This window comes from Salvia splendens, chromosome 19 (assembly GCF_004379255.2).
Source record: "Salvia splendens isolate huo1 chromosome 19, SspV2, whole genome shotgun sequence".
Lineage (NCBI taxonomy): Eukaryota > Viridiplantae > Streptophyta > Magnoliopsida > Lamiales > Lamiaceae > Salvia > Salvia splendens.
This window is the reverse complement of record NC_056050.1, coordinates 15,074,296-15,085,889: the sequence shown is the minus strand read 5'-3', so window position 1 is coordinate 15,085,889 and position 11,594 is coordinate 15,074,296. Positions and strand designations below refer to the sequence as shown.

Below are 11,594 nucleotides of genomic sequence, written 5' to 3'. Positions count from 1 at the left end.
ATAATTATAGTCTTTCTAATCAAATAATTATAGTGGGTAACAAATGCGTACTTACACAACAATCATATTTTAATAAGCAAATCAATAAATTTTTTTTTACTTTTCAGTTTTCACATAGTATCAAAATTTGGTTTATCATTTGTATATCAATGAATAAGTCTAACCAAATAGCTTAGGCCATAGTGATTCGACATGCATGTCAAGCTCAATAAAAATTGACTCCTAAACTAATTCGCGAGATCGACATGCATGCACTCATCTTTCACCCTATAAAAAGCCCAGCAACTAATTCATTTATTCACACAAGTCTATATTTGTTTTTCAAAGGGAAAAAAACACTTTTCAAGCTTTCATTTGGAGAGTGGTGGATCCATCAAAATATGTTGTACTTGTATTATTTTTAGGAATAACATGTTCGTTCGTGTCAAGTGTCATGGGCAGGGAATGAAGCATATGCAGAGGTTGTGAGGGGTCAATGTGGTTACACAAGATATCCAACATTGTGTGGCCAAACTTTGACAAGATTAGGATCAAGGGATCCAAATGTTGATTTTTTGTCAGTTCTTGTTAATGAGACCATCTCACAGACCAAGATGCCTCCAATTCAATCATTTGCCTCTAACTCCATCTCCCCCAACTACCAACTCATCCAAACTGCCATGGGTAACCCCTCCTCTCTGATGGTTCTATTTATTTATATATATAGTATAATACTAGATACATTGTATGTGAATAAATTGCAAAATACAATTTATTTATTTTTAATCAATTTTTTGACTTGGTTAAAAACTTAAATTTAGTCCATGATCTATGTATATCATGCAATTAAGTCTATATTATTATATACTCCACTTGTCTAAGAAGGAGTGTGCATTATTGTTGTCATGATTTGTGTACTAAAAGTGTTGTGTTTTTATTTTAGGACTTGTCTAAGAAAGAGTGTGCATTATTGTTGTCATGATTTGTGTACTAAAAGTGTTGTGTTTTTATTTTAGGACTTAACCTCTTATATATTTACCTTCATTTACACCATATATCGAAAAATCAATCACTTATTGTTACTTTTTGTGCATCCAAAGCCATTCACCAATAACACTGAGGCTCTTTCTGAAATCCTAAAATATATTCTCTAATATTTATCTAAAATAACTCTGCTAGCTCTCATAACCTAGTTATTCTTCATTTTTAAGAAAAAAAAATAATAAAAAATCTAAATATATTATATTTCACTATTCTTTCCGTCTTATAGAAATATGCCTTATTTTCTTTTTGTTCGTTCCATAGAAATAGTTTATATCTATTTATGACATTTTTTCTCCTATTCTTTTATTTTATCATCTATTGGTTCATCATCAACTATTTTTTTTAAGAAATTATTTAACTTTATGTAGTCAATTATTGAAAACAATAGTGATGAGAGAATATTGCTTGATGATTTGTATTTCTGTCATTCCTCCCTCTTAATATAGGGCTTTGTACAATGTAATTTAGGTAGTGAATCATCTATACTAATTACATATCAATCACATACTAATTACATATCAATCACATATCTTTCTCCTGATTTTTCTCTTCTCCATTTGGTAACTTCTGTTTATGGTAAGTTTGACACTCCCCCTCAAGTTGAGCAACGGCATCTCCGATACTCAACTTGCTCAAGACATCTTTGAACACCTTTGGATTTACAGCCTTTGTAAGTATGTCGGCCAACTGATCTTCTGATCGGACGAATGGCAGCTCTATGATGCCACTTTCAATCTTCTCCTTGATGAAATGGCGATCCACTTCCACATGTTTGGTTCTGTCATGCTGGACTGGGTTTTCCGAGATGCTGATGGCCGCTTTGTTGTCACAGAACAACTTACTCTTCTGAGTAGGTGTGAATCCTATCTCTGTGAGCAGTCGACGTAGCCACAATATCTCTGTCAATCCACTCTTGATTCCCCTAAACTCAGCTTCTGCACTTGACAAGGATACTACCTTTTGTTTCTTGCTCTCCCAAGTGACCAAGTTACCCCCTACAAAGGTGAAATAGCCTCCAGTGGACTTTCGATCTATAGGATTACTAGCCCAGTCTGCATCAGTGTATCCATCTATTTCCAGATCATCATTCTTCCTTAGCAACACTCCGTGGCCTGTCGTTCCTTTCAGGTAGCGAACTATCTTAAGTGCAGCATCCATATGGTTTTCTTGAGGTCGGTGCATAAATTGGCTTATAACCCCAACTGCATATGCAATATCAGGTCGTGTGTGTGCAAGGTAAATCAGTTTACCAACAAGACGCTGATATTCTCCTTGGTCTGCCAGCTTAGCGTTTTCCTCGAACTGTAGTCCGTGGTTCACCATCATAGGAGCGTCTGAAGGTTTACACTCCAATAGCCCAGTTTCTGCTAGAAGATCAAGAATGTATTTCTTCTGCCGTAGGAATATTCCTTCCTTGGATCGCAATACCTCAATTCCTAGAAAATACTTCAAGGGCCCGAGGTCCTTCATTTCAAACTCTTGAAACAAGTTCATCTTTAAGATCTCAATTTCTTCTCTGTCATTGCCTGTTATGATCATGTCATCGACATAAATGATCAAACATGCAACTCTATCACCATTTCTTTTAATAAATAGTGTATGATCCGAATGGCTCTGAGTGTAGCCATATTTCAGCATTGCCCTTGCAAATCTTCCAAACCAAACACGGGGGGACTGCTTCAGTCCATATAGAGTTTTTTTCAGCTTGCACACCTGTCCTTTCCCAAACATTCCAGAATATCCTGGAGGGACATCCATGTAGACTTCTTCATTCTTCTTCAGCTCTCCATGTAGAAATGCGTTTGTCACATCGAATTGGTGAAGTGGCCAATCCTTACATGCCGCTACTGAGAGTAGAGTTCTGACAGTATTCATCTTTGCTACTGGGGAGAATGTCTCCTCATAGTCAATCCCATAGGTCTGAGTGTACCCCTTTGCCACTAGTCGAGCTTTATATCTTTCAATTGACCCGTCTGCTCGTCGCTTGATTGTGAAGATCCATCGGCATCCTATTGGTTTCTTGCCTTCAGGAAGCTCGCACTTCTCCCAAGTGTTGTTTCGTAGCAATGCATCCATTTCTTTCTTCATGGCCTCTCGCCAGTGTTTGTGCTTCATCGCCTCCTCAGCTGTTCGAGGAATGTCTTCTTCCTCATATAGGGCCATTTCAAAGGCCCGAGCCATTTCGGTGAGATGTCCCTGCATGAGATTTGCTACAGAGTATCTAGTCTTTGGTCCTTGCCAGTCAGGCGAATATCTCCTTGGCGGTATTCCCCTTGTGCTTCTTGGTGGTAACTCAAATGGTCGTCTACTGCTTTCTGGGCTTTCTGGAGGTGTTTCGTCAGATTCCTGTCTTATATGGTCAGTATCATATTGAGGAGTATTGTTTTCAGTGTTACTAACCTCAGGATTCATAGACGAGGAAAAATATGGGACAGTGTCACTGGACTCGTGAGGTTGTACATGGGGTTCTGCAGACGGCTCGGTAGTACTGCAGCTCGCTTCGTCTGTTGGACCAACTTCAGTCACAGGGCTTGGTAATGGCAATGGAGTTAGAATAGGATCTGGAGTGTGAGTGGAATGCCAACTTAGCGGGTCACTAATTGGTTCAGAAACAGTTTCCTCCCCCTGACTGCTAAGTTGGGAATAAAAGTATTCAGACTCTACAAAATCACAATTCATGGTGACGAAGAGACGTTTAGATTTGGGGTCGTAGCATCTATACCCTTTCTGGTTTTTCCCGTAACCCACGAAAACACACTTAATGGAACACGGAGAAAGCTTGGATCGATCTTGTTTAGGTATGTGGACAAAGACAGTGCATCCGAACACACGTGGTTCGAGTGTAAGGGGATGTGGTATTTGGTTCTGGGTTGTGAAAATATCAAGTGGAGTTTTAAAATTCAGGATGTGTGTGGGAAGGCGATTTAGTAGGAAGACAGATGTGGCTAGGGCTTCTGGCCAGAAGGTTTTTGGGACATTTGAATCGAATAGGAGTGCTCTAGTCATTTCTAAGAGTTTCCTATTTTTTCGTTCTGCCACCCCATTTTGTTCTGGGGTATGAGGACATGTGGTCTGGTGAACTAATCCCTTATCAGAAAAGAAGTTTTGCATTTTGGTGTTCACAAATTCCCCCCCATTGTCTGATCTAAGTATTTGGATTTGCCTATTGTACTGTGTTTGCACGAAAATATAAAATTGAGTAAATTTCTCGAAAACTTCTGATTTTGATTTCAAAAAATAAACCCAAGTCATGCGTGTGCAATCATCAATAAACAACAGGAAATATTTAAACCCGTGACTACCTGAAATAGGGGCAGGACCCCAAACATCAGAGTGTATCAAAGAGAAGGAAGTTTTAACACGAGAATTGTTCAACTTATATGAATGTCTGTGGCTTTTCGCCAAAAAACAAGTGTCACACTTAAAAGAGAAATGAGTGCTAGCTAACTTAGGAAAAAGCATTCTTAAATATCCTATGGAAGGATGTCCTAACCGGCGATGCCAAAGTTGCCCCTGTGATTCAGTCGATCCGTGAGTCAGCATCGCAGTGCCGTGTTGAGCCATCTTTTCCACATAGTACAGTCCCCGTCGTTCAGTGCCATGCCCAACTATCGTCCCCGTCTTGATATCCTGTAAGACACAGAAATTTGGCTTCATCAGCAGGTTACACTTCAATTCACGAGTTACATGACTAACAGATAGTAATTTGTGAGCCAAAGTTGGAACATATAGACAGTTCGAGATCTCTAGAGTGGGAGAGATTTTGATTGTTCCTGCCCCCTGAACTGGAATTAGATGCCCATTTGCTGTTTGGACAAATTTTGTCTGGGAGGTGGTGACACTCGTAAAGTCGGATGCCTCAAAGGACATTGTGTCCGTGGCACCACAGTCGAATATCCACTGGGAATCCTTCTTCCAAGCTCCAAGGGCGGATGAGTTAGCCAGTGCCTGAAACTTATTTTCACAAGGAATATTGGGCATAATATCTAATCCTGAAGAGTTGTGTGGGGTATTATGGCAAACCAGGGACCTTGAGTTTATGCATTCGGAAATTTTGAAAGTGTAGGGCTGTTTTGTGCAATTTTCCTTGGTTTTGGGGGTTTTTTGGAATATTTTTGAACTGCTGTGGCTGTTTTGTAAGGAAGGTGTAGGATGGTGCCCTTTTAGTAATAAAGGTAAAGTTTTGGGGCTGATTTGTGAGACAGTTATGGGGAGGTGCCCTTTTTGTAATAGGGGTAGAGTGTGGGGTCCTCTATGTAATAAATGGATTTTAGGAGGATTTAAATGAAATGGTATTTCATTACCTTCTTCCACGAGAGATCTAGCCGCCGCTGCTACATGTGCCGTGTCCTTATCAGTTCGGTCGCCGCCATCGGAATCCCTGCCGTGGGTTGCGCCGCCGCTGTTGCCCGCTGCTCTCCCAGCGTCGGCGGCCCGGTCAGCCACCGAAATCGCCGCCCGGCTATTCCTATTTGCCATTCTCGCCGCTCGTGCCTTCTTCATGTCATCCCACCAGTCGGGATACCCGACAATGAGGAAGCACCCCTCCTTGGTGTGCCTTTTTCCACCACAGTGTGAACATATCAATCGATTCCGGTCTTCTTCCGATTTTCAAATCCCCGGTCGATTGGAGGCATTTTGATGCTGACCGGGGCGGCCGCGGTCCATGGCGGCTAGTCCAGTCCCGATTCCGGGGTGTTGCGCGTCCTTCGTGTGGCTGCCTCCGCCCATGATCTGCTCATTCGTCGATTCCCGGCGCACTATGCCGTAGGCGACGCGAGCTGTTGGTAGGGGTTCGCGTCGGATGATTTCTTTCTTTATGGCTTCAAACTTATCATCTAATGCAGTGATAAATTGGTACAATCGTTGTTTCTGTACAATCTTGTTGTACTTCTCTATTGCTGATGCAGGTTCGCCCTCCATGGGATTCGGTTCGTGGCGATCTATTGAGATCCACAGGCTCTGTAATTTGTTCCAGAGCGCTTCTAGGGTTGTTCCTTCTTGTTTGATCACACTTGTCTGCCTGTGTAAGTCATACACTTGGAACGGGTCCGTGCCACTGCCATACGTGACGGCGAGGCCCTCCCATAGGTCCCTTGCCGTCGCGTATTGTGATACTTCATTGACCAAATCGGCTTCAATATTGTTGATAATCCAGTTGAAGACGGTGTGGTCTCGTTATTGCCACTGTTGGTAGGTCGAATCTGATCGAAGGGGGGGGGGTCGGTGACTCCGTCGATGTGCGATGTGAGTCCCTTCCCCCCGATTGCCCTGTCCATCAGGTTGGCCCAAAGGGGGTAATTCTCCCCATCCAGTTTCGTCTTGACGATGATATCTCACAAAAACTCGGGTTGATGAGTCTTTGTTGGTGGGTTTGGTTTGCTCGGAATTGAGCATAAGCTTTGTCTTAGGAACTCCGCAAATTGAGCGGCGAGTTCTGGGGGAAAAACAGGCGATTCTTGGCTGCCCGTAGTCTCCAGTTTGTCTGATTCTGACATGGTTGTGTTTGTTTTTTTTTTTTTTTTGCAGGCACAAAGGGTCGGGAAAGGTTTACGGACAATGATGAAATTGCTCTGAGTCCTCACCCGCTCTTGATACCATATTGAAAACAATATTGATGAGAGAATATTGCTTGATGATTTGTATTTCTGTCATTCCTCCCTCTTAATATAGGGCTTTGTACAATGTAATTTAGGTAGTGAATCATCTATACTAATTACATATCAATCACATACTAATTACATATCAATCACATATCTTTCTCCTGATTTTTCTCTTCTCCATTTGGTAACTTCTGTTTATGGTAAGTTTGACATAAATTGGGTAGAAAAATTACTGGAATGTGGAGACTACTTTTACATATTGGTTTTATAATAAAATGTGCATGGAATGAGTTGGTGGAATGGAGAGTTCACTTATCAAATATAGTAAAAGTGAAATGAGACATTTAATGGCTGACGGACGAAAAAGAAAAAATGAGACATTTAATAGACATAAACATCGAGTATGACATCTACCTCTTATTCAGTTTAATTGTTTAATTATTATCTGCCGTCATGTAAAGATTATTGCCACGAGCTCATGGAGATGTCTCTGAATCGGCTGAACCAAGCAATGGAACTAATAAAAAAATCTCCCAAAACCCACAAATCCGACATCCAAACATGGCTGAGCGCAGCCCTCACCTTCCAAGAAACCTGCCGAGACACCATCCAAGACGGCCACTCGCAGGCGGCCGAGATTTACACCAAAATCGACCATCTCTCCAAACTCACCAGCAACTCCCTCGCCCTAGCCAACCGCATCCCGGCGTTGTCGACGCGGAAGGGGCGGAGGCTTCTCCAAGGGGGGGATTTCCCGGCGTGGGTGTCGGCCGCGGACAGGAAGCTGCTGCAGAGCAATGCGGTGAAGGCGAACGCGGTGGTGGCCAAGGATATATGTCAAGGCCGGGACTTATAATGAGAAAATTAGTACTAATAAAGATGGGATCACCTTGATTGGCGATGGCAAATATGCTACCATCATCACTGCTGGGACAAGTGTGGGGAAGGGGGCTTCACTCAAGGGCTCCGCCACTTTTAGTATTCTCTCTCTTTCCTTTTTTATTTTTATTTTAATCGGGGTTCGGCAATGCATATTAGTATGATATTATTTGTTTTTAGGCAAGGTCTTCACGGCTTTATTAATAGAGTAGGATCATTATCCTTATTAATCAAGGTTCTCACTTATTTTCATTTTTGTCCGTCACTCAAAATTTGTTACATTTCATTTTTACTATTTTTTTGTTGACCTTATATTTCGCTAACTCATTATCATTTATATTTTATTACTCCCTCAGGACCCAATAGATGTCCCCTTTCTCCATTTTTGTCCGGTTTCCATTAAAAATTTCATTTCATTTTTACTATTTTTGACAAGTGGACCCTACATTGTACTAACTCATTCCACTCACATTTTATTATAAAATCAATATATAAAAGTTCCACTAACCTTTTCTACCATATTCATTTACAAAATCAAACAATTTTTTAAAACCCGTGTTAAAAATGAGACTTTTATTAGGGACTGGAAGAAGTATAAAACTTATTTTGCTAACTTTTTCAACTCACTTTACGTGTTATTAAAAACTTGTGTTATCTCAAAATGTGACAAATTTTATGGGACTTAGGAAATATATTATTTGCACATTTACTAGTTTCCCATTTTGGGATGATTTGAACAGCAAGAATGGAAAAGACTAAATTTAGAAATTCATTTTGTTTTTTAAGTGGTTATAGTATGAAAAAGTAAAAGTTAGGAGTGGCTTTGGGGCAATCCAAAGTACTTCATCTGTCTCATAATAATTATCACTTTTTTCTATTTCAGTCCGTCTCACAATAATTGTCACACATTTCACTAACTCACTTCACTCATATTTTATTATAAAACCAATATAAAAAATTGGATCTCATATTTCACTAACTTTTCCAACTAATTTTTATTTACATTTCTTAAAACTCGTGTCCACAATAAGAGTGACAAATATTGTTGGATGGAGGGAGTATTAATTAATTGATAGTCATTTAGAATTAACATCATCTCCATTGAATAGCCGTGCACGGCGACGGATTCATAGCTCGGGACATCGGGTTCGAGAACACGGCGGGGCCGGAGGGGCACCAGGCCATCGCCCTGGCGGTGGCCTCGGACCGGTCCGTCCTCTACCGGTGCAGCATCTCGAGCTACCAAGACACCCTCTACGCCCTCTCCCTCCGCCAGTTCTACCGCGAGTGCGACATCAGCGGAACCATCGACTACATCTTCGGCAACGCCGCGGCCGTCTTCCAGAGCTGCAGCCTCATCTTCCGCCGCCCCCGCTCCGGCGCCTCCTTCAACGCCATCCTCGCCAACGGCCGCACCGACCCAGGCCAGAACACGGGCTTCTCCGTCCACAACTGCAGGATCACCGTGGGCTCCGACTTCTCCACTTCCAAGAGCTCCTTCGGGCTTTATTTGGGGCGGCCGTGGAAGGCGTATTCCAGGGCCGTCGTGATGCAGAGCAACATCGCCGGCGAGGTCTCCCGCCGGGGATGGGTCGAGTGGGAGGGCTCCAGTGGCTCCACCTACAAGACGTTGTATTTTGCTGAGTATGGGAACATGGGGCCCGGCGCCGCCACTGCCGGCAGGGTCAGCTGGCCCGGGTTTCATGTTATTACAACGCCGGATGCTACCAAATTTACGGTGGCTAACTTTATCGGCGGCACTTCTTGGCTGCCCTCGGCCGGCGTCCCGTTTGACGCCGGCCTATAAAATAAAAATTACTAATACTACTAAAACTAAAACTTGAAAATACAATAAGATAAAAAAAGGAACTGTAAAAAGATACCTAGTTGTGACTACTAAATCTGTGATTGGGTGTGTGTTCTATATACTAATTAAGTTGATGGAAAGCAATAAATTTTAGTGTAGGTAAAATTTTACTTTGGTGCGTGTACATGGTGATTGGTGATGAAGAAGGGACAGTCGATTGTATTAGGGATTGCTGTATTTTACCATATGTTTTCTGTTGGATTTTACTTGACATGTACAGCATGTTATTTGAAATTTCTAGTACGAATTGTGAAACGTTCGAATTTGTGTTCCAAGGTTACATAATGTATATTCGTTAGTGATTTGATAATTTTAATCTTTATTGCTCAGCTTTCCGAAGCTTTCATCATCTAATGGTAGAATAAATAATAGAGGTCTTATCTTGGGTGTGATATGATCTTTAAATTTATGTCATTATCAATCAAAAAGGACTTTGTACATATACTACCTCCGTCCCATAATAAGTATCACATTTTGCTATTTCGATCTGTCCCACAATAAGAGTCACATTTCACTTTTATCATAAATGGTAAGTAGACCTCACATTCCACCAACCAATTCTGCTCATATTTTATTATAGAGTAAAGGTCAAAACTGGTCCTGAACATATGTTCATTTTATGATTTTAGTCATATACTTTATCTTTTGAATTTTTACATCCTGAACATTTCAACTCGGATCACAATTGGTCCTACACTAACAATTCCATCAATTTTTAAACGGTTTTGACCGATTTTGATGGTTTTAACAGTCCTATTCGGGTTTAAATCGTTTAAAAATTGCTCAAAATCGGGTTAAAACCGTTTAAAAATTAACGAAATTGTTAGTGTAGGACCAATTGTGAACCGAGTTGAAATGTTCAGGATGCAAAAATTCAAAAGATAAAGTATAAGACCAAAATCATAAAATTGACATATGTTTAGGACCAGTTTTGACCTTTACTCTTTATTATAATATATAAGTGGGACTCATAATCCACTAACTTATTCAACCGATTTTTCTTTACATTTCTTAAAACTCGTGTCTACACTAAATGTGACACTTAATGTGGGACGGATGTAGTATTTTTGTTTCAACATATCCTTATATATAAATTATGTTTTAATTGGTATCTATACTTCTTGATTCTATATAATATTAAATCCTTTTATAATGGAGTTTTAATATGTTATCTTCTCCTTTAAGTATATCTCATTTCATTATAATTACTCTATGTGTTTCATACTCTCTTCGTTCCATAATAGTGGAGACATTTCTTTCCGACACAGAGATTTAAAAAAATATGGATAATGTATTAAATCAAAAGATAATTAAGTAGGAGAGAAGAAAAAGTAAAGAGAGGAAAGTAAGAGAGAGAGAAAAGTAAGTGAGAAGAAATGTGTTGACTTTTACTAAAAAGGAAAATGACTCCACTACTATGAAACGTACCAAAATGACAAAATGACTCCAATACTATGAAATGGAGGGAGTAATAGATATCACACTTGGATAATGACACATGATTTTAGAAGATTTTTTGTGTGTTAAGTGAATATGTTTTGTGTGTTAAGTGTGAGTAAAGGTTTCGATTTTCGCTGGTAATGGTTTGTGCATGCAGTGTTGTGCTTTTCCATGACCATCATGGCTAACATTTTGGTGCTATGAGCAAATGATCTACCTATTTGAGCTTTTTTTTTTCCTGATTTATGTGTTTCATTGGTTACCCTATCACTGTGACCATTTTTCATGCAAAAAATCAGCCTCAGCTATGTTATGGGATTTTTTATTTTGGTTCTTTCCCATTTTCGACGTGTTTACCGACAAAACTCTTGTCATAAAACATGTACTATTACCTCAATCTTTGAAAATAGAAACTTTTAAAACGATATTTGTTTTAATATACAATTTGTAAAGTAAAAGAGAAGAAATAGTTACGTAAGAAAAGAGAAAGAGAAAAATGAATAAAGTAAGAGAGGAGAAAAAATAGTGAATGTAGTGTTAGTGAATTATGGCGTCCACGTCCTGAAATAGAAGTTTAGAAAATTTCTATTAGGGAAGGCCCAAAATAGAAATAGTTTCTATTTTTAAGGGACGAAAGATGTATTTAATCTGACTTAATTAATTATATATTTAACTTATTTAAATATGTTAATGAAATCAAATAAAATGATTAACAAAATAGATTAATGGTTAATTAAGTTTAATTCAATATGAACCTGAATTAGTAATCATAATTATTTCAT

At 39.8% G+C, this 11,594-nt stretch overlaps 1 protein-coding gene across 1 annotated transcript; it reads left to right on the top strand.

The window, feature by feature from the left end:
• Positions 1–317: 317 nt before the first annotated feature.
• Positions 318–9,657, top strand: LOC121778408 (probable pectinesterase/pectinesterase inhibitor 54). Its single transcript, XM_042175758.1, is given in 4 exon segments — positions 318–663; positions 6,553–7,457; positions 7,459–7,604; positions 8,615–9,657. Coding segments are annotated over 3 exon segments (1,197 nt in total). The 5' UTR covers positions 318–663; positions 6,553–7,104; the 3' UTR covers positions 9,313–9,657.
• Positions 9,658–11,594: the final 1,937 nt, after the last annotated feature.